Raw genomic sequence first — 24915 nt, 5'->3', positions numbered from 1 at the left:
CATGATTGGACTCGAATAAATTAAGTTAAAAAATACCAAAATTCATTAGGAAGTGCCCAAAGTTTATACACACGTGCTTAATAGAAAATTGATGTGTTTAGGTAAGGTGCCAGGCATACAATTATCTATTACTAAAAGATAAGTTAATGAGAAAAGTTTAAATCTAATTGATTATGACCAAGGATTGGGTAAAGGTCAATCAGAGAGCTACGGTCTTGAGAAAAGATAGAAGGATATAATGAAAAAATATATGGTGGAGCTGTCCCAAAACTAACTGCCTATTAATTTCTAAGACTGGGACACCACAAAGAGGAGGCAGGACAGGGTAACCAGGACTGTGGCCTTGTAAATTAACTTGCCCTGATCCTGTTGGAGACTAAGTTAAACCTGAAAAGCCACAAATCACTGGCCTCTTAGAATGGAAAGAAGATTGCGTAGACAGACGGATGACCGTAGCAACAATGGATGAACCCAGCCCAATTAAATAACCCAAAGATAAAAGTTTGTTAAAAACCAGAGAAATTAAGCAGCTCGCCAACGCACGTTTCGCTTAACAGCTTTATCAAGGCGTAATGCGGTTCTTATCAATCGCATACTGTATGAAGACATACCGGCTAATTACTCAAACTGTTTTTTTACAAATTATACTGATGTGTACTGCTTCCAGCATGGAAATAATTGTCTAAATCCTTTTTCCCTGCACACAATTTTCATTAAGGAGCAATAATTCTATCAGGTCACAGTGCTGCTATTGCTCTGCAGTGCCTAACACTACACAATACAAAGAAGAAAGGGCACTAGGATATTAGGCAGAAACTCACTATATTGAAACTATGGTGTGAGGCGCACCAGCCCCAGACCCTCAGCATAGGGAAGAGGAAAACTGTCAGCAACAACAAAAAAGATGGGCACCCAAAGAAAAGGCCAATGATGTAGAAATGCATCTTTATTATTTTGAACAACATTTCAAAGCCTTGCACATTTTGAGCTTATTGGTCGCTTAAGTATATCCAGTTCAATCTGCCCCTAAATCTTATACACACTCACAGTTCTCAATGTTTGGTTTCCTCTTCATTCCTCTTTAACCACTTCCTCATTTCTCAACATCCCTGAGACATTGAAACAATAGTTTATAGATAAGATGGAATTTATATAAAAGAAGACCTTTATGCCACACATTCAAAATGCTTCAGTACACCTCTTTGTCTTTCACTTTTGACTATTAACGAAACTTCAATTTTACTCTCCCTAATTTTAAGTTTACCTGCATTATACATTGTTTTTCTGTGGTCCCACCAATATATGATGCATAATACATTTCCCTGATGTTACATTTTCCCAGGTATTACACCATTGCTTCTGGTCCCCTGAAAAATGTAAAACGAGGGTTCTACTGTATTGGTATTGTCACAGTATAAGGTACTTCCCAGTTGCTCTTCTCTTAAACAGCTACAATTTCTACTACTATGCCAATCATATTCCATCTGTTTTATTTCTACATACTAAATTCTTTAAATTCTGTATTTTTTAAGTACATGGAATGGCTTATTAAGGCGCTGTTCTGGGATCTCTGTTGTCATTTTACGCTCCCTTGCTCAAAATGATTTTTATTACAATATCATTTTATACGGATGACTCCCAAATGAACATTTGCACTTCTAATGCCCTCTAAAGTTCAAGGCAATGAATCAAACTGTCTCACATTACTTATTTGCAGATGGCTTAACACAGGTTAAATCTTTGTTCCATGTATTGTACAGTGAATGGGGCTTTTCAGGAATGTGACGATTTCATAAATCTTCCTGCGGCATCTTGTGAGCTTCATTGCTAGGTAACGAATAAATAAAAAACTAAAAAAAAGACAAGAAAAAAAAAACTTGATGATCTAAAAATTGGTACAATAAATTAGAATAAGAACTTATCCAAAGGGAAAACAATACTTTCGAAACCTATAGAGTCAATTCCTTTACACATAATAATTGATATTATTTAAAAAGGGAGAGTGCAGCAATTTATGAATAAAATCAAAATGCATTTGGTCCCAACATTTACCAGCCTTTGTAGCTAGTGAAAAAAGAATATTCCGTAAATAATGCTGACAGTAAATCATGCTGACATAGTTATACTTTCATTCACCCTAATTTATCTGAATAATTATTCATGAGTGGAAGCTGCAGTGTTATCCATAGGACTAAGAAAAGTCACAAGTTAATCAAACATAATACTGGAATGGTTTTCTAAGCTAAAGCAGCAAATCGTTAGGTATCAGTTACAAAAATTGTTACAGTTGCTTATAATTGTTAGGATCATACAATTTATTTATCCAAGCAGCACAGGCTCCACTGAGGAGTGTTGAGTAGGACTAGGAACACGTGTACTAATTGCCCAGAAGTAGGGACTGTGGCAGGGTCAGGCTGGGGGGCCTGGGGCCCACCGGGGCTGCTGTCCAGGGCCCCCTCTGCACCTCCCTTGCCCCCTCCCTTTTTGCCACCTAAAACCTGCTTAATTGCGGACAATTTAAGTCAGTGGGAGAGGTCCAGGGATCAATACGGAGTTGTTTGCAGCCGTCCTGACATTCAAGTTTTTTTTTTTCGGAGAAAAAACTTGAATCAATTTTTAAATTGAATTTGAAACCAGTTTTTGTGTTGATTTGTTTCATCCGAGTTTAAAAAGTTCAGTTTTATTAATAAATTTCGATTGGTTGAATTTCAAATGTATGCGAGTTTAGGGGTGATTTTAAAAACTCGAACTCGAATTCGGAAATCGAAATTCAACCTTTGAATGTGCCTCTAAGGGGCACATTTATATATATATATATATATATATATATATATATTTGGTCGAATATCGAGGGTTAATTAATTCTTGGTGTAAGGCATAAGCAGAAAACCAAAGCACCATGAAATGGTTCTCAGCATTTGCTGCATACAGTTAAAAGGTACCTACCACACTGAATATGGCTACTAAAATTAAAGTTCTAAATCTGCTGAACAGGTAGCCACAATATTTTCTATACTATTGGGTATTGTAGCTGTAACATTAGCCATACAGTTTGTTTAATGCAAGAAATGTTTTAGTCTCAAGAAGCAATGAGAAACACAATAGGGCTCATTTATCAACACTGGACAAATTTGCCCATGGGCAGTAACCTATAGCTACCAATCAGTAAGTCGCTTTCTTCAGCCAGCTGCAGGTATAACAATGAATGCAACAATTTGATTGGTCGCCATGAGTTACTGCCCACGGGCAAATTTGCTCAGTGTTGATAAATGACCCCCAATGTGTTTAGAACATAGTTGCACGATTGTATACAAGCTAAAATAGCAGAAATTACATGGCTTTAAGCATTTCAGAGTAAAATTTACAGAACAGTTTTGTCTACTACTGCCTGATAATTATAGCTTTTTATTTTTATACCAATGTAAAGTTGAGCATAAAAATCCATGGAAACCTTTGTTTAATCACTGTCAGAGCTGTCGAAGGAAATATAAATATATAAATATGTGAATGTTGTTGTGCATGCATAATGCACATTGTAGGCTAGAAGACTGATCCCAGCTTTAATTGAATTAGAAGTGAAAATTTACATTCTAAGGTTTCAGGTGACTGCAATTTCCTCTTAATCAATGTGTTCCAGACAGTTTTTATAAATTGTTACAGTTTTGTGTAATGCAACATATACCAAAATAAACAGTTACCACAAAGGAATGCAGTTGAATTATAGAGTGTTATAAAATGATTCATAGATTTAAAAGCCGCGTAATAAAAACAGAATGCTTACATTTTTTTAAACAACATGCAAAAAAAAAAACATCCCACACACTCTCAAGAAAAAGAAATTTGAGGTTAGATATTAGAAATCATGAAACTGAGCTTGTGAAAAGGTGGAGTGTTCTTGATGATGATGCCGGCTCATTTGTGATGAATGTGTTTCATTTACTTCATATGTTTTTATCTCCTCTTATTCTCCTTTGTCAAATAAAAGTCAGGCACCGCATCTCTTCTGCTTTTATTTTAGGCTTACTATTAACATTTCAAAGAGCTGATGTATGGTGATACTAATAACTGGAAACCTTCTACTGTAGGTCTTGTCATGTGACAAAATTGTAACGTGCACTGCCATGTTCGATTTCACTAACTTTGTCTTCAAGTCAAATTTAATCATAAAATAAAAGCAACATTATGCCCCTCAAAGAACATATCAAAGGTTGAGTTCACCAAAAGCACAAAGCATTTCACGGGGAGGCCCATTTATCAACATTTTCATTTCAGTGGTTTTAGAAACCACAAATAAAAACTCACTTTCTCTAAAACCACAATTACCATGACATGTATTAAAAGATCCAAATATAAAAAGCATGAATAAAAACACTGAATGATCAGAATAAAAATAGGAAAACTCAAAAAAATTTAGTTTTTCAGATATCCAAATTACTAATGAAAATCAAAAAACCAGACTTGATTAAAAATGGTCCAATAGGGTCAGCGCAGCTCCCACTGACTTCTATAGGATCTCGACAAATTTTACTTTGTGAATTTTTGTATTAAGTATTGAGTTTTTTGTGTTTTTTTAATTAATACATTTTTAATTTTTTGCATTGTAGAGAAACAAGAATTTTATTTTTTTTAAAGAGATTGGGGAAAAAAAATAGACATTTAAACATTAGTTAATAGGCCCATTCGTTTCTGTGTTATGCAACATAATGCTATAATGTGTGGTGATAAATCTAGCTATGTCATCACAATTTATTTTAGTAAAGTACATAAAGAATAAGTATAAGCTGTTCTCGCAATTCGCGAAACCGCTGTCAAAATTTGCCAGCGTAAAAAAAAAATGGATGCTGGCGTCCTTTTTTTGGCCGCCGCTGAAATTTCGTCCAAAAAAACGGACGCTGGTGTCAAAACCGGAAGCCGGCTTCAAAAATTAGATGCCGGTGCGTGAATTTTTCGCCATTTCGTGGGAAATTAGTGAATTTTTTGGCGAATCGAAACACCCCAAATTCGCCCATCACTAATGATGTATTATTATCACAGAATAATGACAATATTTAAAACAACTGGTCATGGTCATTTCATAATTACATTGAAATAAGAGCATGGTTAATTTAAAGCTGCATGGTCGTTTCTTTAATACAACCTGATATTTTGGTGTATATGGGTTCACTTTTTTTTTTCTCGATTTTGTACATTTTATTTAACGAACCTTATATTGCACAAGGTTTTTTTCTCAACATTAATGGTTACATCAATCCTGCAAATGTATAATCACTGGTGGTATAATTATAGATTATGTAATATGCCTTAACATAAAGACACCAACATCTAGATTTAAATGTACTGTATGTGCAGAGGGAGAAAAAGAGGCAGTGCTTGTACACTCAAACAAGGTTTGTTTGTCAGCCATGTTCAGCTATAAATCCAGACACTCTTATTTAACATATAGCCCACAAAAAATTTTTATTTCCTTAATATTAACATAAACCAATAAAAGTATTCCTAAGGTTGTTCAAGGAAGACCGTCTGGGGTAAAGTACATAGAAAAATAGAGGAGAAAAAAAAAACAATGGAGAAAATAAATGGTGAACTGGAGCTGAAAACCAAAATAAAACAAGCATGGGAGTATATATAGTATAATAGAACCATACTTTGGGATATGCAAATAAAACTAATAGCAACACCATTAATTAATATTAATTCATAATAAGTGGAAGTGGCATCTGTGTTTAATGTATCAGGTATTGTTCCTGGGATTGACATGCAAACTGGAATTTATAAATTGGACCTCCCAGGTGCTTGACACGTAAGTTTTTCCAGTAATTAACCATTAATTAAAGATATTCAGTCCTGTAACCCTGCTTCGGTTTAATCAGTATAGCTTCCTTGGCAAAGATTAGTTAATGCAGGTTTCTTGGCAACAGAACACTTGTAACAGCAGCACACTTGTAACAGCAGCACACTTGTAGTGAAGAGAGATCCACACAATTCTATATAAAAGCATATGAATTCACATCTCCCTTCATAATGTTTAGTTGTTTATGAAGCAACCTATGAGATGTGGCTTACTCCGTGGGTTTTATGGGCTTACAGCTAGGGCACATGATTGCTAAAGCCCAACTACAGATGAATTTTACACTTTGTATTTTGCGAATTGATGTCGGACATAAAGCCAGGGCTTTGTGTTATGGGTCTCCCTGGCAATTCCTCTGTACTGCTGGAGCAGGTTGCATTTATTGTTCTTTCCTATAGAAAAAGCGCCATATGTTGCTTGCCTGCTCTACATTAATTAGCCTATGCAGCTCATTGAGGCATCCCTCCATATTCATTTAAGTAAATCATTCTGACCCCCCTGCCATTACCTGCTTGTCTGCTCACCTTCCTGTTCCCATTGTTGGGGATTCCTCCCAGCTGATCAGGTCCGGACTGAGAATTAAAATAGGCCCTGGCATTTGAGGTACACAGAGGCCAAATCAGCCCACATAGAGGCCCAAACAGCACATACCAGCCCACTAAATAGTGACTTTCTATGGGACCTTACAGCAGCCCCTCTGGCATTTGCCAGAACCCACAGATTGCCAGTCCGGGCCTGCAGCTGATACATATCCCAGTGGGTTCAGTTTGCCACTTGTTGTGCTGCCTGGACCTACAGTAGGTCTGCCGTCCCTATTCCCCCTGGCTTTTGAAGACATGAGCAGAACATTTGTTGTAAAGTGAACGCTACCTAAATTGTATGCAGATCACTTATTTAAAACAGAAATAGCTTCATCACATAGTTCCATGTTAATGATGCCTACTAAGCGGGAACGGATAATTATTCCCAGAAACTCCATGGCAAATAAGAGATATGGGGAGCACTACTTACACTCTTCACGAGTTCGACTCGAACGATTCAAACTAAAAATCGTTCGACTATTCGACCAGTCCAAGTACTGTCTCTTTAAGAAAAAACTTCGACCCCCTAGTTCGCCACCAAAAGCTACCGAAGTCAATGTTAGCCTAAGGGGAAGGTCCCCATTGGCTTCCTAAGCATTTTTTGGTAGAAGAAAATCGTTCAATCCATGGATTAAAATTGTTCGAATCAAACGATTCGAAGGATTTAATCCTTCGAACGATTTTTCGTTCGATAGTTCGATCGAACGAATAGCGCTAACTTCGACGGCCGAATATCGAGGGTTAATTAACCATCGATATTCGACCTTAATTAAATTTGCCCCTTAATGTACTTTAAATGTCAGTGGTATTTGCTTAAATTCTACTTCCATTCTATTATAGTATGTTTAAATGTATCACAAGTTAATTAGGATACTGTACTAATATTAACTCCGCTGCAAGCCAACAACTGACACTTGAAAGAATACTGTTTAACCATTTACAATCTAGACTTACTGTACCAAGCACAATTTAAAAAAAAAAGAACATAAGAATCGAAAAAGGAATTCAGAAACTTGATTTTCTATATAAACCTGTGGCCCTGCTGTAAATGAATTATTTAGCAAATGCATACAACAAAAAAAGTTGATATACTACAGGGATTAAATATCAGAGGCTTCATGTTTTCTGGCCTGCCTTTCTATGGTTTTTCATCTAAGTGAATGTTTCTCAATAAATGCAGCACAGCATATGTGTATGTGTTGATGAAATACAATGTCATGCTCCATTGACTGCATGCATCTGAATATGAGGAGACCAAGTGAAGGAAAATACAACTTGTTCTCAATTTCACCCCAGACTGGTCAGTGCATATTACAATGCTTCAGACAAGCATTTGTGAACAATTGATGAATTCTGATACAAAACGAAATAGAAATGAGCACCAACTATTAGAAGATATGTTTTCTAGGTTATGTATTACAGTTGAGAAGAGCAGATTTTTAGAAATATGTATTGTTTTTCTTTTAAGAAGACAGCAAAGATCAATATATATGCAAAAGTAATAATAGTTTTTATGAGACTCTGTAAAATCGGTATCATAAATCTGTACTGCATCAGTAAATCTTTTAAAAATGAAAGCCTTGTCTTTTCTCAGCTTGCCTTTATTATTTATTATCTGTTATTTCTGTTGAAATATGAAAATCTCTTTAACCATGTCTGCTTCATAAGTGTTATCTTACTATAATAATTTGCTTTTGAAGATGAACAGTGTCTCTGTGTATCACCCCTGCCAACATTTCATTTGGCAGTCATTTTAAAATGTAAGGATTTTATATCCAACTATGAATTGATGATGTGAAATCTGCAATTTTTAATAATTTTAGTTAAAAAGAATTTTAATGTGAAATAAGAAAATCCATTTTTATGGCATTCTGCATTCATTGGTCAAACTGTTTGTGCACAGATATTGGTGGGGTTAAAGTGGATCCATCACCCAGACATAAAAATCTGTATAATAAAAGTCCTTCTAAAATTAAATATGAAATCCAATTTCTTTTTTTTATTAAAGCATTCATAGCTGTTGTAAACTCGTTTAAAAATATAAGCTGTCAATCAAATATTGCCTACCCCGCCTCTATGCCTAGGCATAGAGGCGGGGCAAGCAATTACTTTCACTTTCCATTCAGCACTTCCTAGATGTTACTGCTCTCCCTACATTCCCCCAGCTCTCTTAACGATTTAATTGTATAACCAGTGCATGGGGATGGATATTGGGTCCCTGTCCCCGGGTGCACAAACAAGATTCTGAGATGATACAAGGCTTGCCTTAATAACAGTGTCCACAAAATGGCTCCTTCCTGGTGGCTATAATTATGAGTTACCAGACTGATGGAAACAATATTCAAATAATTTATACAGTGTAATTAAAGTTCATTTTGCTTGACTAACATGATAAAATAGGATTTGGATAATTTTGTTTGGGTGACAGGTCCCCTTTAAATGAAATACATTATCAAAAATACTAAATGAGACTTTCTGGTGACCCAAAGCAATTAATAAATTGGCTCATCAAGTTTTCCAGTAATAGACAATCTCCAGCAGTCAAGCACTCTTGCCTAGTTATCTGTTTGGATTTCCCTAAATTCAGTGCCTGACAAGAATTTATTGCTGTCCTTTAATTTATTGCACATAGTGGGGCCCATTTACTTAGTTCGAGTGAAGGAATAGAGGAAAAATAGTTTGGATTTCGAATGGACGAATATGTCTACATCGACCATCGAATGGGCTACTTCGACCTTCGACTACGACCTTCGACCATTTGATAGTCGAAGTACTGTCTCTTTAAAAATTTCTTCGACCCCCTAGTTCGCCACCTAAAACCCACCGAGGCCAATTTTAGCCTATAGGGAAGGTCCCCATAGGCTTCCTAACAATTTCCTGATCAAAGGAATATCCTTCGATCGATGGATTAAAATCCTTCGAATCATTCGATTTGAAGGATTTAATCGTTCAATCGATTATTCCTTTGATTTTTTGATCGTAGGAATAGCGCAAAATCATTCGACTTCGATATTCACAGTCGATGGATTTTACTTCGACGGTCAAGGGTTAATTAGATGTAAAAATTAAAATCTTTACCCTCATCAAAAAAACAGTTAATTGCAGCATAGACAGTTATTGGGGTGGAAAGAATTAAAGTAGTGGATAAAAAATTTCAGGCACGAGACACCCTCCCGTTTTTGTCCACGAAACACAGGAAAAAAAATGCCAGCGCTCAGTATAACCCACAATCTGAAGTTCACCAACTGCTATAAACGATAAAAAGCCAATATTAGTACACAAAAGTAAGAAGAAAGATTGCCAGTGCCTTTAAAAATAATTATTTGGCCAAAATATGTAAGCTCACGTGCCACATCAAAGCACCTCATTGTACGTGAGTCCTACACTATCCATTAGCATTCTAAGTATGTAGAGCATTTAAAATGTATTAAGTATTATTTGAATTACCACAATGCACTTACTGATTCAAGAGAACCCTGTAGATACTAGCTGCTGCTGCTGCCACCTTCACAGCCATCTCTGGCCAGAACTCCCCCTGGTAAATGCATGTAGACTGCAGTAAAGACATTATTGGAGTATACACTTTGTATACTGCACTTGTGGGTTGTAAATGACCCCTTATGTATATACTTTTGCAAACGTTATGAGCCATAACATAGATTTTGTTATATGGATATCACAGCAATACATTTACAAGAAATAGACTATATAAGATGTGGAATACACTCTGCTGAAAGCAAATGTTTAATATAAGACTGTAATAACCAGTAATATATCACTGGTTACCTCTCTTTAACTGTGCTAACTCATATGCTCAGGGTTCATTCTGGCTCCAACTTTTGACACTTCTAGGCTTTAATTCACTAAGTTTAACTCCTTCCTTGTTGCTTGCTGATAAAAACTGATTGCCTTCCTCAAAAAATAGGTTCACATAGGTTCCTATTGTTAAAGTGGACCTGTCACCCAAACAAAATTATTCCAAATCCTATTTTATCATGTTAGTCAAGCAAAATGAACTTTAATTACACTGTATAAATTATTTGAATATTGTTTCCATTAGTCTGGGAATTCAAAATTATAGCAACCAGGAAGGAGCCATTTTGTGGACACTGTTATTAAGGCAAGCCTTGTTTCATCTCAGAATCTTGTTTGTGCACCAGGGGACAGGGACCCAATGCCCATCTCCATGCACTGGTTACACAATTAAATCGTTAAGAGAGCTGGGGGAATGTGGGGAGAGCGGTGACATCTAGGAAGTGCTGAATGGAAAGTGAAAGTAATTGCTTGCCCCACCTCTATGCCTAGGCATAGAGGCGGGGTAGGCAATATTTGATTGACAGCTGATATTTTTAAATGAGTTTACAACAGCTATGAATGCTTTAATAAAAAAAAAGAAAGTGGATTTCATGTTTAATTTAAAAAGGACTTTTATTATACAGATTTTCATGTCTGGGTGACGGGTCCACTTTAATAGTAAGTTTAAAAACTAGTGCTGTTGCTGATTACAGAATAACAACATCTCTATTCAGGGTCAGTCAGTTTTGCCTCTTTAGGTAGAAGCTCACACATAGCATACAGTGCAGATTTGGGCCTCTTTTCTTAAGGCCCCCATACCGGTCCATACAAGGACCGATAAAAGCTGCAGACAGACTGAGTCTGCAGCTTATTGGCCCGTGTGCGGGGCCCTCCGTCAGGCTTCCCCGATCATTATCTGGCCGAAAGTCGGGCAGGGTAAAAAATCCCATCGGATTGTGCCCGCATCTTTTCATTGATGAGATCCCATGATCTGACCGCCCATATTGCCTCCATTCTGATCTGATTGTTGGGCCCTAGGACCCGCAATAATATCAGCCCAACCTCCCGGATTGCGATCCGACCACTCTTATTGCCTCCATTCTGATCCGATCATTGGGCCCTACGGCCCATGATCGGATCAACCCAATATTGCCCACCTCAATGTGGGCATGTTGGGGAGGGACCTGCTCGTTTGACGACATCGCCAAATGAGTGGATCTCCCTGTGTATGGCTGCCATTAGGAAGGCTAGTCATGATATGGAAAGAATGCAGAGATGAGCAACATAACTGGTTAAATAAGTTAGCAAACTATGATGAAACTTGGGTTTGTACAAAAGAGGAGCAAAGTTGGCAAGTTTTCCTTTTCTTTCCTAATGTAGATCAGTCAGTAGTGAACAGCTAGCCATCATGAATAAATATCCTTTTGGTAAATGTTATTTTTGATAATACAAAATTCTGTAAAATAACTGAAAGCAGAGCATTAGAATGATGTCTTGAGCATACAGTAGTTTCATGTAGAAATATGCTTCAAAAATCAATATGTCTAATATCCTTTTATAATGTACACAACATATCTGCAAGCAAATGTCTGTGGAAAAGTTTCTTATTTTATGTTGTATTTATAAATTATGCATGACTTCTGTTTGTGTTTTGTAACAGAAGTTAAAAAAAAAGAATATGCTGAAAATTTGAATACGCTGCATTGCACAATTACTGCTGAAAATATTGAAAACTGCACATTCTGTTAAATATTGTTAGTGTAGTATACAGTTATGTGAAGTACAAGTCTATAGGGCATGGAGAGCATCAGCTTTCAGGACCAGGAAAGTGTTAGAATAAAAAAACAACTTAACAAATGAATACAGCTTATACTGCATAACACCTTTTTAGGGGCCAATAAATACCTGTGCCCAGCATGATCTAAATTAATAAGACCAGTAATGTATATCTTTTCTGTCTATTATTTTAATTAAAAAAAGAAAAAACACATATTGCCTCTGTTTTTGCCCTACTAAAGTAGTTATTACTTTGTAATGTTAGACAACACCTCCAGTGATTATAATTGCTTAAACTGATACCCCAAGCTAGTGCTCCTCTTCATTAAAAATTTCACAGTGCAGGGTATTTCTGTAGAAGTCCATTGTAGCCATCTTCTTTGGCTTCTTGTGTCTTTTCTCTTAATTCATGTCTGGGTAAGTGCATGCGGAGTAGAGCTAAAAGTAAACTTAGTTGCAAAAGTCACCCTTTTTACTCAACTGCACATGCACCTTATGTGGCTTGAAGAAAAGAAGACAGAAGAGTATTGTGATGAATGAGCTTCTACAGAAATGCCCCCTGCCAGTGCAGCTTTATGCTAAATGGAGAACTGTGATGCAGAATTAGGTGGTTAATTGATAATTGTCCAACATTAAACAACTGTTTAATGGCAGAAACTCTTAGAAAAGAATTAACCTGCTTAGCCTTCATATGTAGCACCTTTGATGTAGACATGTAATCAGGCACCCTTAATAAACTTAACCTAATAATGTCTGCACACGATACTGTAGGGAATATTTTTTGTCCTCTCATTTGCTACAATAATAGCTTCTGTATTAGAAATAGATATTTAATATGAGAAATATCATATAAAATATAATATAATGTAAAAATATTTTTTTTCTACTTTTGGTAGCCATTACCAATTTCACCACTTTGTTTGTAAATTATTCAAATGTAATAGTTAGTTAAAGTGGACCTGTCACCTAGACATAAAAAGCTGTATAATAAATGTCCTTTTCAAATTAAAATGAAACCCCATTTTTTTATTTAAGCATTCATAGCTGTTGTAAATTCAAATATTGTCTGCCCCTTTTCTATGCTTTAGGCATAGAGGCGGGGCAGACAATTACTTTCACTTTCCATTCAGCACTTACTAGATGTCACTGCTCTCCCCACATTCCCTCTGTTCTCTTCACCATTTAATTGTGTAGTCAGTGCATGGGGATGGACATCAGGTCTACCGTTCTGGTGCACAAACAAAATTTTAAGATAATGCAAGGCTTGTCTTAATAACAGTGTCCACAATATGGCTCCTGCCTGCTTGCTATAATTATTTATTCCCAGACAGAAGAAAACAAGATTCAAAAAATGTTTACAGTGTAATTTAAGTTAATTTTGCTTGACTAACATGATTAAATAGGATTTGGAATAAATTGTTTTGGGTGAAGGGTCCCCTTTAAGGCCTTTGCTTTCCAGTACGTCAACAGCATTGGCCCACTGTAGTCATCACAGTATGCATGTATGAGAATTGATATGTATAGGGACAGAGGAGACTTTGGGAGGATATCTGTGGGGTGCTGCTGTGCCTGGTTACTTATACAATGCTGTCATTTAGGTCTGTAAACGATTAAATTTGAGGCATATTTGGTAACTTGAAGGAAGGAATATATATTCTGTCATATTATTTTACTCTTGTTAAGAAACGTTTTGTATATTTTCTTCTTGGCATTTAATATAGATTTTTGTTGCATTTCCAGCTTTAAAAAAAGGTCGTTTCTGGATTACACCTGATCCCTATCACAAAGATGATAATATTCAGATTGGCCGTGAGGTGAAGATTTCCTGCCAAGTGGAAGCTGTTCCATCCGAAGAACTGACATTTAGCTGGTTTAAAAATGGCAGACCGTTGCGCAGTTCTGAAAGAATGGTGATTACACAAACTGACCCCGATGTCTCACCTGGTACCACTAATCTTGATATTATTGACTTAAAATTCACAGACTTTGGCACATACACATGTGTTGCATCTCTGAAGGGAGGAGGAATTTCTGACATCAGTATTGATGTTAATATATCCAGCAGCACAGGTAAAGCTTTATTTATTTATTTTTTAATTAAGTTGTCAGTATAACTACTCGTAAGACAAAAGCTAAAAGTCTATTATAACTGAACCAATGGACTTTCTCTAAAGCCCACCAGTTCAGCAATCTATCACTTATGCATTATTTGGCTAAAAAAGATGCTGCATCCTGTAAATCATATCTTGGTTTTTTATCAAATATTGTATTGCTTGAAGGAGATTTGTCCATTTTTTTGAAGATGTGAAACTGAGATCAATCAGTAACATCAAAGCAAAGTTACATATGGTCCTTCAGGATAGAGGATTTCTTCTGCCAGCTACAAAATTTTTTTTTCATCTATGCCATTAACTCTGTTGATATGTATAGGAATATACAATCTAAAAGAATGATAATTGTTTTGTACTATAAATCAAGGTACAATCCACTTCCAATAAATCCAGAGGATTGTTTGTTAAATACCATCTGCATTGTACTCAAGGGGTACTTTAAAAACATAATGTTCTTAACAAGTACAATTTATATCAAAATAAATGTACAAATGCCGGCTAATACAAGACCATTACGTGAAGCGACTATTCATTTTAAATCAGGTGTTCGGCAAATGTAACATTTATGAAGCAATTTCATTGTCTAGTCTTAATGACCTGGAGTGCTAGAGCATTATTTTCCTTATGGAAAAAAAAAAGCAATCTCTGTAATTTGTGTTATTGGTAGAAGCAATTTAGTATTTGTCTGCAGAGGACAGAGGATATTTTTAGGCACTGCTAACTTGTTTGGGTTTATCCCATTGTCTTTGCTTCTAATTCAATTTTAAAGGTGGCAGTTTTGTTTGCAATATAGTGCGGCACAAGCTTCCTGTTGTTCCGAAAGCAAATAGGCTGTTTTTATCAGATAGAAACATGATACAGACTGAGACATTTATACACACACTGGATAATATAATCACTGAACTTGATGAATTTACAAATATGTCTGATTATAATATTCACAAACTTAGGCAGCTTCAGATCAGAAATAGGCCTGCTTGGAACCTAATTCAGACATTTAGCAATATGTTGATACTTTGACTGCTGTGTAGATATCTTTAGAAACCAACAGGACCCCCATAGCCATGCTCATTTGAATGTTTTTTCTCCTGTAGTTCTAAAGAGAACTTCATTACTACAATTACTTTATTCGGGAATCCAGGATTGTCCTGCTTCACTCACCTCAACTACCTCAACTTAAATCAGAATTTCGACTTCATTGTGGCTTTATCTTAGATCATATCTATCCGTTTCAGCTCATGAAAGTAAAATAAAAGTTTCTTCTATTTAATTAATCATCTGGCTTAATTGATGTAACCTATAAGGACCTACCTAATTAACCAAAGTGAAATGAAAGAGAAATTCTAATCAAGTTCATAGAAAAAAAAAAATTTAATAAACAGGTTGCCAGCATTTTCCATGATAATAATCCTTGAAATAATGTATTATTTTAAACTGCTGCTCTTTTAATATTACTTCTCTTAAATGCTGTTTTTAACATTTTCTGAATAACCTTGTTCATCTGTGTAATTCCATATTTACAAGTAAGTTAAATTGATGAAAATAACAATAAAGTCTACATATGAAATAAAATGCACAAGTTTTTCCCAAAATCAGTAACCCATAGACACTAGTAATGTTAATAATAATGATGTTTACACTTTACAGCTTATATTAACCCCTTCCAAGATTCTCTACTAGTGATGAGAGGAAATTTTCGCCATGGACAGTGTCGTTGCGAACTTCCGGGTTTCGCAAGACTGTGGCAAAAATTCTCAGCGGCTAGTTTTGAGAGACAAAATAAAAAGACACACAAAAAAAAAAAGTGTGACAATCGCATACGACATGGTTTATTCATTTTAATACTGAATACAAAGCATTCAGATATCTGTTGGTGGTCAGATTTATTATAAGCTCTGCCTGTGTAAGCTAGTACTAATATATATAAACCATAGATGGTATTTTTGGTTAAACAGAAACAGAGTTACTAAGGGGCACATTTACTAAGCTCGAGTGAAGAATTCAAAGTAAAAAAAACGTAGAATTTCAAAGGTTTTTTTTTGGGTACTTCGACCATCGAATAGGCTACCACGACCTTCGACTTCGATTCAAATGATTCGAACTAAAAATCGTTCGACTATTCAACCATTCGATAGTCGAAGTACTGTCTCTTTTAAAAAAAACTTTGCCACTTTAAACCTACCGAGCTACAATGTTAGCTTATGGACCTTCCCCATAAGTTTTCTAAGCTTTTTCTGATCGAAGGAAAATCCTTCGATCGATGGATTAAAATCCTTTGAGTCGTTCGATTTGAAGGATTTAATCATTCAATAGAACAATTTTTCCTTCAATCGTTTGAATCAAAGTATTTGTGGTAAATCCTTCGACTTCGATATTCGAAGTCGAAGGATTTTACTTTGATGGTCGAATATCGAGGGTTAATTAACCCTCGATATTCGACCCTTAGTAAATGTGCCCCTAAGTGTAGCAGTAGATACCATTGACCAGAGGTAATGTCAAAAATCAGGCATGTTTTTAAGAAATTGGCAACATGGAAACCCTTTTTTCTATTGAAAAAAGCAGTAACATACAGTAGTGGATAGGAGGCAGGCCCGGATTGGCAATCTGTGGGTTCTGGCAAATGCCAGAGGGGCTGCTATAAGGTCCTATAGAAAGTCAGTATTTAGTGGGCTGGTGGGGGCTGTTTGGGCCTCTGTGTACCTGAAATGCCAGGGCCTATTTTAATTCTCAGTCCAGACCTGATAGGAGGTCCTCTAACAATGTAGCAGTATATGAAGTAACTGTGCTTGTTTTACCCACCCGCACTGTTTTCTCAGTAATCTGTTTATTAACTTGGCAGTCCCTGGATGTGAATTAAGTTAACCTCTGTAATAAAATTTTCCTTATTCTCAGTAAGTATCAGCTATTGCTCCTGCTCTATATTCATATACTGACAAATGTTCATTACTTCTACAATATGTTTAAAATATTATCTTAGCAGAGTTTTATTTTCTAAATCACACACTACAGTGTGTTTTTGTTAGCATTTAGGGGCACATTTACTTAGCTCGAGTGAAGGATTAGAAGGAAAAAAACTTTGAATTTCGAAGTTTTTTTTGGCTACTTCGATCTTTGACTACGACTTTGATTTAGAATCGAACGATTCAAACTAAAAATCGTTCGACTATTCAACCATTCGATAGTCGAAGTACTGTCTCTTTAAAAAAAACTTTGACCACCTACTTCGCCACCTAAAAGCTACCGAGCACCAATGTTAGCCTATGGGGAAGGTCCCCATAGGCTTTCCTAGCAATTGGTGATCGAAGGAAAATCGTTCGATCGATGAATTAAAATCCTTCGAACAAATTGCAGTAAATCCTTCGACTTCGATATTCGAAGTCGAAGGATTTAACTTCGATGGTCGAATATCAAGGGTTAATTAACCATTGATATTCGACCTATAGTAAATGTGCCCCTTAGTGTGATACAGGCACTAGTGTCGTGGTGACAGAATAGAAGCCCAGAATAGCTTAAAATTGTGTATTAAATAGACCAAACAAAGCAATGATGAGCAAATTTTTTTGGCAGGCATGGATTTGAGTGAAAAAATCATCAAGAGAAAATTGTCGCCGAGACAAAAAAGTCGCCATAAGAAAAAACACCCATTGACTTTAATGCATGTGGACAAAAAATCTGCTAAGACAAAAATTCGGCAAGAAAAAAGTTGCCACAAAAAAAAAACGCTCATTGAATTTAATGCGCATGTAAAAACAACATTTTGAAGCTAATTTTTTCACAAAGTATAACAGGACAGATTCGCTCATCATTAAAGAGCATTTATTTTTAGTGTTGTTACTTATTGACTATGCCTTCCAAAATTCCATTATTTTGCTGTTATTGATTCTGTACATGTGAATGTCCATTGCAACAATACTTTTAAATTTATCAGTAAAAACAGCAATGTCAAATACAAATATCTAACATTTCCGACAATTTATAATAAAATACATTTATTCTCTGCTTTATCATCAGTCCTGCACACAAGTACTTGTGATGTTCCAACTCTGCTGTAGTATGGAAAAAGAGACAAATAACCCTATTATTGTAAAAGAAATTGATTCTGTACCCATCACTAAAAGCCCATTTTATCTCAAGGCAATTCATTCACAGAAAGACAAATAACAGATTTCTGTAAAAAAATAAAAATCTGCCTTGATAGTTATTTATTCCATTTTGGAATGATGTCTTTGCACTCTGTCAGTTAAGAGTCATTTTTTGAAAAGCCACTTTTTATAAAAAAAATATCAAAATGTCATAAATGTAATAAAAACGTTGTCACATTTGGAACAATGATATCTGTAAAAATATATATGCCTACCTAAAATATTTGCCCACAATAAAATATGCTCTAAAAAGTTTACCTATACTATATAAAAAAAGAGTTTTTGTGTAGGTTATAATATTTTAAGTTTTGCTTTTCTTTAAACCACAGTTAATTTAGGAATGTATATAAATATGTAAATATGTATACAAATATGTTATATATATGTGAGTGTATCAATAGATCTGCAAATATATGAGTGTTTTCAATATATATATAGAGTGCAGAGGACTCTTGTATTTGTGTATATCTATATATATCTATATATATATATATATCTATATATATATCTATATATATATATATATATATATATATATATATATATATATATATATATATATATATATATATATACTGGGGTCATTTACGATGGTTTTAACTTGACAGACTGTTGTTTTTTAGTGACAAGCAAAATGTTTTCCAGATTTCACCAAGAAAAACAACCATAGTGTTGTGTTTTGGTAGCCGAGGATGAGTAGAGTATAACAGTGCTTTATTAGCAGGTTCATGCAGCCATTACACATCAACAGTAACTTCAACTCTAATACTTTTAAGCAGTATAGAAAGTACTATGCACACAGTATAACTCTTGTGCACAGTGACACCACAGGCCCTTTGTATAAACACCACAAATAGAATTCAGTGTGTTGTAAAAACTTGCAAGTTGCCGTGAAAAAACACCATTGACTTCAATGCATTTCATGAATTTTTGCTGTTTCACAAATTTTACATTGAAACTAAATGGAAGATATTTGCCCATCACTGTTGTATTTTTCAAGCCAAATTAATTATGTAACTATGTAACCTGAAATGGGTCAGTGTTTCTTAATACCAGAAAGGAAGCTATCAGGGTACATATAAAATGATGATTATTTTTATTATTGATTTAACTAAGTAGGACCTTACAAATTCATCATCTAGTCTCCTATACAAACCACTTTTTGATTTTAATATTTGAAATTAGCAATGACTATTTCATATAAAAATATTTTTTAAACAAAAGAAATTAGCCTTCTTAATTAATTTCTGACTGAATTTTCTATATATGAAAATGATATACTCCTGTAACATATGACATGACATGTTTGGTCCCTATTTTCAATATATGAGGATTATACATGAATTAACTGCTATTAATGAAACATTTAGGAATTGAAAACAAATAAAAATATGGTATAAATAAAAAACAAAAACATTCTGATGTATCTCATAGCTTTGTTCTCATCCTAACTTTCTCCATGTGTTTCACTCTTGCCATACACTATGTACTTCTCCTTCCACTAGTGGAGAATGACAACCCTAAATTATTTTGAAATTCTTTTCATATTCAGTTAAAAAAAAAAAAAAAAAAAAAGAGAGAGACATATATATACAGTATATATATATATATATATATATACATATAATAAACAATGAATTGCAGCTCATCCCTTCCTTCATTGGGTGCACGTGGTCAGGCTTACATATAGCCCCCTGTTTACATATAAATATATATGTATAGTATATAATATCCAAAGCTACACATTCTATAATATTTTATATTGTTTTATATTTTTTATATCTCACACCTACTGTAAACAAAACATTGGTGTCTCTTTAAAGCAAACTGAAAAAGCTATACTATGTACAGATAAGTTATTAAAATACAGCCTTTATTTGTTCTGCTGCAAACCTACCTCCCCCACTCCACTGCACATAGCATAATTGTGCTTGTTCCTCCGCAATCAGCTAAATAGAATAAAAAAACGCACATTTTAAAAATTATTGAATTTTTTATTCTTGAACAAGTATAGAACCTACTTGATACATACACCAAGTAAGTTACCATTTGGGGGCCTATTTATCAAATCTTTTTCGGGTCGAGTTTTAAAGGGCAAAAATCTGAATTTTTAGAGGAAAAAAAGCTTTCATTTTTAGAGATTCATTGTGTTCCTAAGCTGCTAATAGTACGAATCCGAAAATACTCCAGCTAAAACTTGTTGAAATCATGTAAAAGTCAATGACAGATGGTCCATTTAACAATTGGAACATACTGTATTTTCTTTTCTACAAGACTCTCAATAGTTTTGGAATGTTTGAGGTGGTTTTTGTTCGATAATCCACTAAATTCAATTTTTTCCGATGACAACTTGATAAATTTAAGTTTTTGGAGTGTCAATTGGAAAAAGTTGCCAGATACAAATTGATGTTTGAGTATGTTGCAACTTTTTGTTGCGCTGATTTTAACGAGAATAATTATTGGTACATCAAGGGCATTCGGGTTTGGGAGTTTGGTCTAATTTCTTTTTAAATAAAGTTAGAAAAACTTTGGTTTTAGTAAATAACCCCTCTTTATCCCAAACAGAAAATTGGATGTATCTTGAAAAAGTGTCCCCTAATATAGATACATCTTTAGTAACTTAGGTATAAAAACTGGGTATATTTCAGCCATTACACTATTCATTTTTATAAAAATTCCATTGATGTTCTACAAAAAGTACTCTAAATGATGCAAGTGTTAAAACACATTTCTTAAGACATTCTACAATAGAAGGATGTTTTTAAATTGGTTTGCTCCCATTCTTTTTCTTTTATTTACTTTGTGTGAGGCATATTTTTGTGCAATAGATCATTTTTATTTCATGGATGCTGAGAGTCTATCCATCATGTGAGATGTAAAATGTGCAGTGCCCAGGGAGTTGCTGTGCCTTCCAATTGTGATGTATGATTCATGTGCACTTGGGTAACTTTGCAGTCAGGGTTTAATTGAGATTTTAAAGATGTTTAAATAGGATTCTTAAAGTATTATGATCACTTTCAAGTAAGGCAAAGCAAATGATACTAAAGTTAAAGAAAAATAATGGTGATTGGATTAAAACAGTGCATATGTATTATTATATACCATTGTTAATTAAATAATAGCTAATTGCTCTAACTTAGTCCTAATTATTAGAAAGATGGTGCTTTACAAAAAAAGTATTGACATGTAGGGGCAGATTTATCAAGGGTCGAATTTCGAAGTTGTAAATACTTCGAAATTCAACCATTGAATTGAATTACTCCGACTTCTAATATCGAAGTAGAAGTTTTTTTTCATCGAATTTGGCCATTTGCGGTCGAAGTAAAAACGTTTGCTCGTACGATTCGAAGGATTTCAGCAATCAAACTATTTTTCTTCAACTTCAAAAAACGCAGAAAACTGCTCTAGAAGGTCCCCATAGGCTAACATAGCACTTCAAAGTATAAGGAAGATCGGCAAGCACTCCGTACGCCTCTTGTAGTAGGTAAAAATTCACTTTATTTCAAACTCATTAAAACCATAATGTCCTGACGTGTTTCGTATCTAAACGATAAGTAATCATAGGTATAAATTTGCAAAACTTCCAACGGCTTTTTAAAAGGGTTATTGAGGAAATGACATCAATAACCCTTATAAAAAGTAGGGATGTAGCGAACGTCGGAAAAAATGTTCGCGAACATGTTCGCGAACGTCCGGACAAAAATGCGAACGGTTCGCGAACGTTGCGAACCCCATAGACTTCAATGGGAAGGCGAAATTTAAAAGCTAGAAAAGACATTTCTGGCCAGAAAAATTATTTTAAAGTTGTTTAAAGGGTGCAACGACCTGGACAGTGGCATGCCAGAGGGGGATCAAGGGCAAATATGTTTCTAAAAAATCCATTGTTGACACAGCGCTGCGTTTTGTGCTGTAAAGGGCAGAAATCACACTACGTCACTCAGGTGGTGTTTCTGGAGACGGTATTATTATTGATATTTAGACAGAATGTGAAAAAGCTCACACAGCTAGGTGGCAGTGGTTTGAAGAACACACTGGGCAAATAATGCCTGCAAGGTCAACGTATACACTACAGCAGTGGATACGGAATATATTATTGCTGCTTGGAAAACGTCACTCAGGTGGTGTTTCTGGAGACGGTATTATTATTGATATTTAGACAGAATGTGAAAAAGCTCACACAGCTACGTGGCAGTGGTTTGAAGAACAGATGCAGATGAGAGATCAGCAGCAGGACAGACAGCTGCCCACAGCAGCTACATACAGAGCACTGCAGTAGAAGGTAGATTACTAGCCAGCAAAGCTACCTAACCTAAAATGTCCCTCAAATCCCTGCAGAGTTCTGTCCCTACAATACAGAGCAGTATCAAGTAGATTACTAGCCAGCAAAGTTACTATCAACTGTCCCTCAAATCACTAACAGCTCTCTCCCTACACTAGCTCTTCCAAGCACACACAGGCAGAATGAAAAAAAGCTGCAGTGCTTAAGTTTATATATGGAAGGGGAGTGGTCCAGGGGGTGTGGGGGTGGTCCAGGAGGGAGAGCTTCCTGATTGGCTGCCATGTATCTGCTGGTCTGGGGGAGAAATGGTAAAAAAAAGCGCCAGCTAAGGCGAACCCAAATTGGCGAACGTTGCGTTACGTTCGCGAACATTCGGCGGACGCGAACGGTCGATGTTCGCGCGAACAAGTTCGCCGGCGAACAGTCCGCGACATCCCTAATAAAAAGCCATTGGAAGTTTTGCAAATTTATACCTATGATTACGTATCGTTTAGATACGAAACACGTCAGGACATTATGGTTTTAATGAGTTTGAAATAAAGTGAATTTTTACCTACTACAAGAGGCGTCCGGAGTGCTCGCCGATCTTCCTTATACTTTAAAGCACACCCACCCTTTGCTACGGGTTTAAGGCGATGCACCCGGACCACTTGATACGTCGGGTGAGTGTTTTTCCCATTTCTCACAAGTGACTTCATTTTGTATTCCACGCTTAAGTGTTGGACCTGGGGTTTTTACACCCAGGTCACGTTAGTTACAGGGTGAGAGAAGTTTGTTACTCATCCGATGAATATAATAATTAATCAAATAGTTTACTATAGGACTGTGCAGCTTTAACTTTCTGTTGTTAACATAGCACTTCGGCAGGTTTAATTTGGCGAAGTACTGAAGTCGAAGTTTTTTTAAAGAGACAGTACTTCGATTATCGAATGGTGGAATATTCAAACTATTTTACTTTGAAGTCGAAGTCGTAGTATCCTATTTGATGGTCGAAGTATCCAAAAAATTACTTTGAATTTTGAATTTTTTTACTTTGAAAATTCCCTCGAATTCACTTCGACCCTTGATAAATCTGCCCTGTAATGAAATATCTGCATATTTGTATTTCCAGACATTATGGGATTTTCAAAGAACACACATCACAGTAAAATGTATTATGTAACTAACGATGTAACTAGAAAACTTGGGCTAATCTCCACTTTGTTTTGTTTTCCTCTTTAACCTCCCACTTTTAGTTGCCTGCCCCCCTTTCAGCCATTCAACTTATCTTATAAAGCTCTAAAATCTTAAATTCTAACATTGTATAGAATCTTACCCCTGTATAGAGCTCTGTACTTGGTCCTTTGCTTTTCAACTTGTTTATTAATGACTTGGGGGTAGGTATTGCAAGTACTGTTTCTATTTTTGCTGATGATACTAAATTGTGCAGAACTATAAGTTCCATGCAGAATGTTGCCACATTACAAAGTGATTTGGCTAGATTAGAAAACTGAGCAGCAAACTAAAAATGTTTATAAATGCAAGGTTATGATCTTTGGCAGAAATAATATAAATGCAAGTTATACACTAAAGGGCAGTGTGTTGGGGTTTTCCTTTACTGAGAAGGATCTAGGGTATTTAGTAGATAACAAGTTGTCTAATTCTGGGCAGTGTCATTCTGTGGCTACTAAAGCAAATAAAGTTCTGTCTTGTATAAAAAAGGGCATTAACTCAAGGGATGAAAACATAATTATGCTTCTTTATAGGTCCCTGGTGAGGCCTCATCTGGGGTATGCAGTGCAGTTTTGGGCTCCAGTCCTTAAGAAGTATATCAATGAGCTGGAGAGAGTGCAAAGACATGAAACTAAACTGGTTATGGGGATGGAAGATTTAAAGTATGAGGGTAGATTGTCACGGTTGGGGTTGTTTTCTCTGGAGAAAAGACGCTTGCAAGGGGACATGGTTACTCCTTATAAGTAAATTAGAGGGTATTATAGACCAGGAGATCTATTTTTCCAAAAAATTGATCATCTGACCAGAGGCCACTCCTTTAGACTAGAGGAAAATTACTTTTATTTTCAGCAACTTACTATAGTTGGTTCTTCACAGTGAGGGCAGTGAGGTTGTTAACTCCTTGAAGAGGGGCTTGGATGATTTCTTGGACAAGCATTATATCCAGGGCTAAAGTGATACCGCAATCTAAAATTGATATAGATATTCGTATATAATACACAAAAGCTATGAATATCTTGTAAATGATATCCTTATAAACGGTGAGTTCTGATGTCATTAGTTATAAACGGTGAGTTCTGATGTAATTTCTGTCACATGACTCACTGAAATTTGTGTATTATAATAAATAAAGTACCCCCAGTTTTAAAACATGAGGATATTATAAGTTACC

The 24915-nt window shown here is 35.5% G+C and overlaps 1 protein-coding gene across 2 annotated transcripts in view; it reads left to right on the top strand.

Annotated features, from left to right (window-relative positions):
• Positions 1-24915, top strand: part of mdga2.S (MAM domain containing glycosylphosphatidylinositol anchor 2 S homeolog) — a 326548-nt gene that overhangs the window by 229216 nt on the left and 72417 nt on the right. For both annotated transcript variants that reach the window (XM_041574780.1, XM_041574779.1), the window contains exon 7: positions 13741-14070. In XM_041574780.1, the coding sequence (XP_041430714.1) occupies positions 13741-14070 (330 nt within the window). The remainder of the gene's footprint in view (positions 1-13740; positions 14071-24915) is intronic.

Source organism: Xenopus laevis, chromosome 8S, assembly GCF_017654675.1.
Source record: "Xenopus laevis strain J_2021 chromosome 8S, Xenopus_laevis_v10.1, whole genome shotgun sequence".
NCBI lineage: Eukaryota > Metazoa > Chordata > Amphibia > Anura > Pipidae > Xenopus > Xenopus laevis.
The sequence above is the reverse complement of the archived record's forward strand: the minus strand, read 5'-3'. Positions and strand labels throughout refer to the sequence as shown.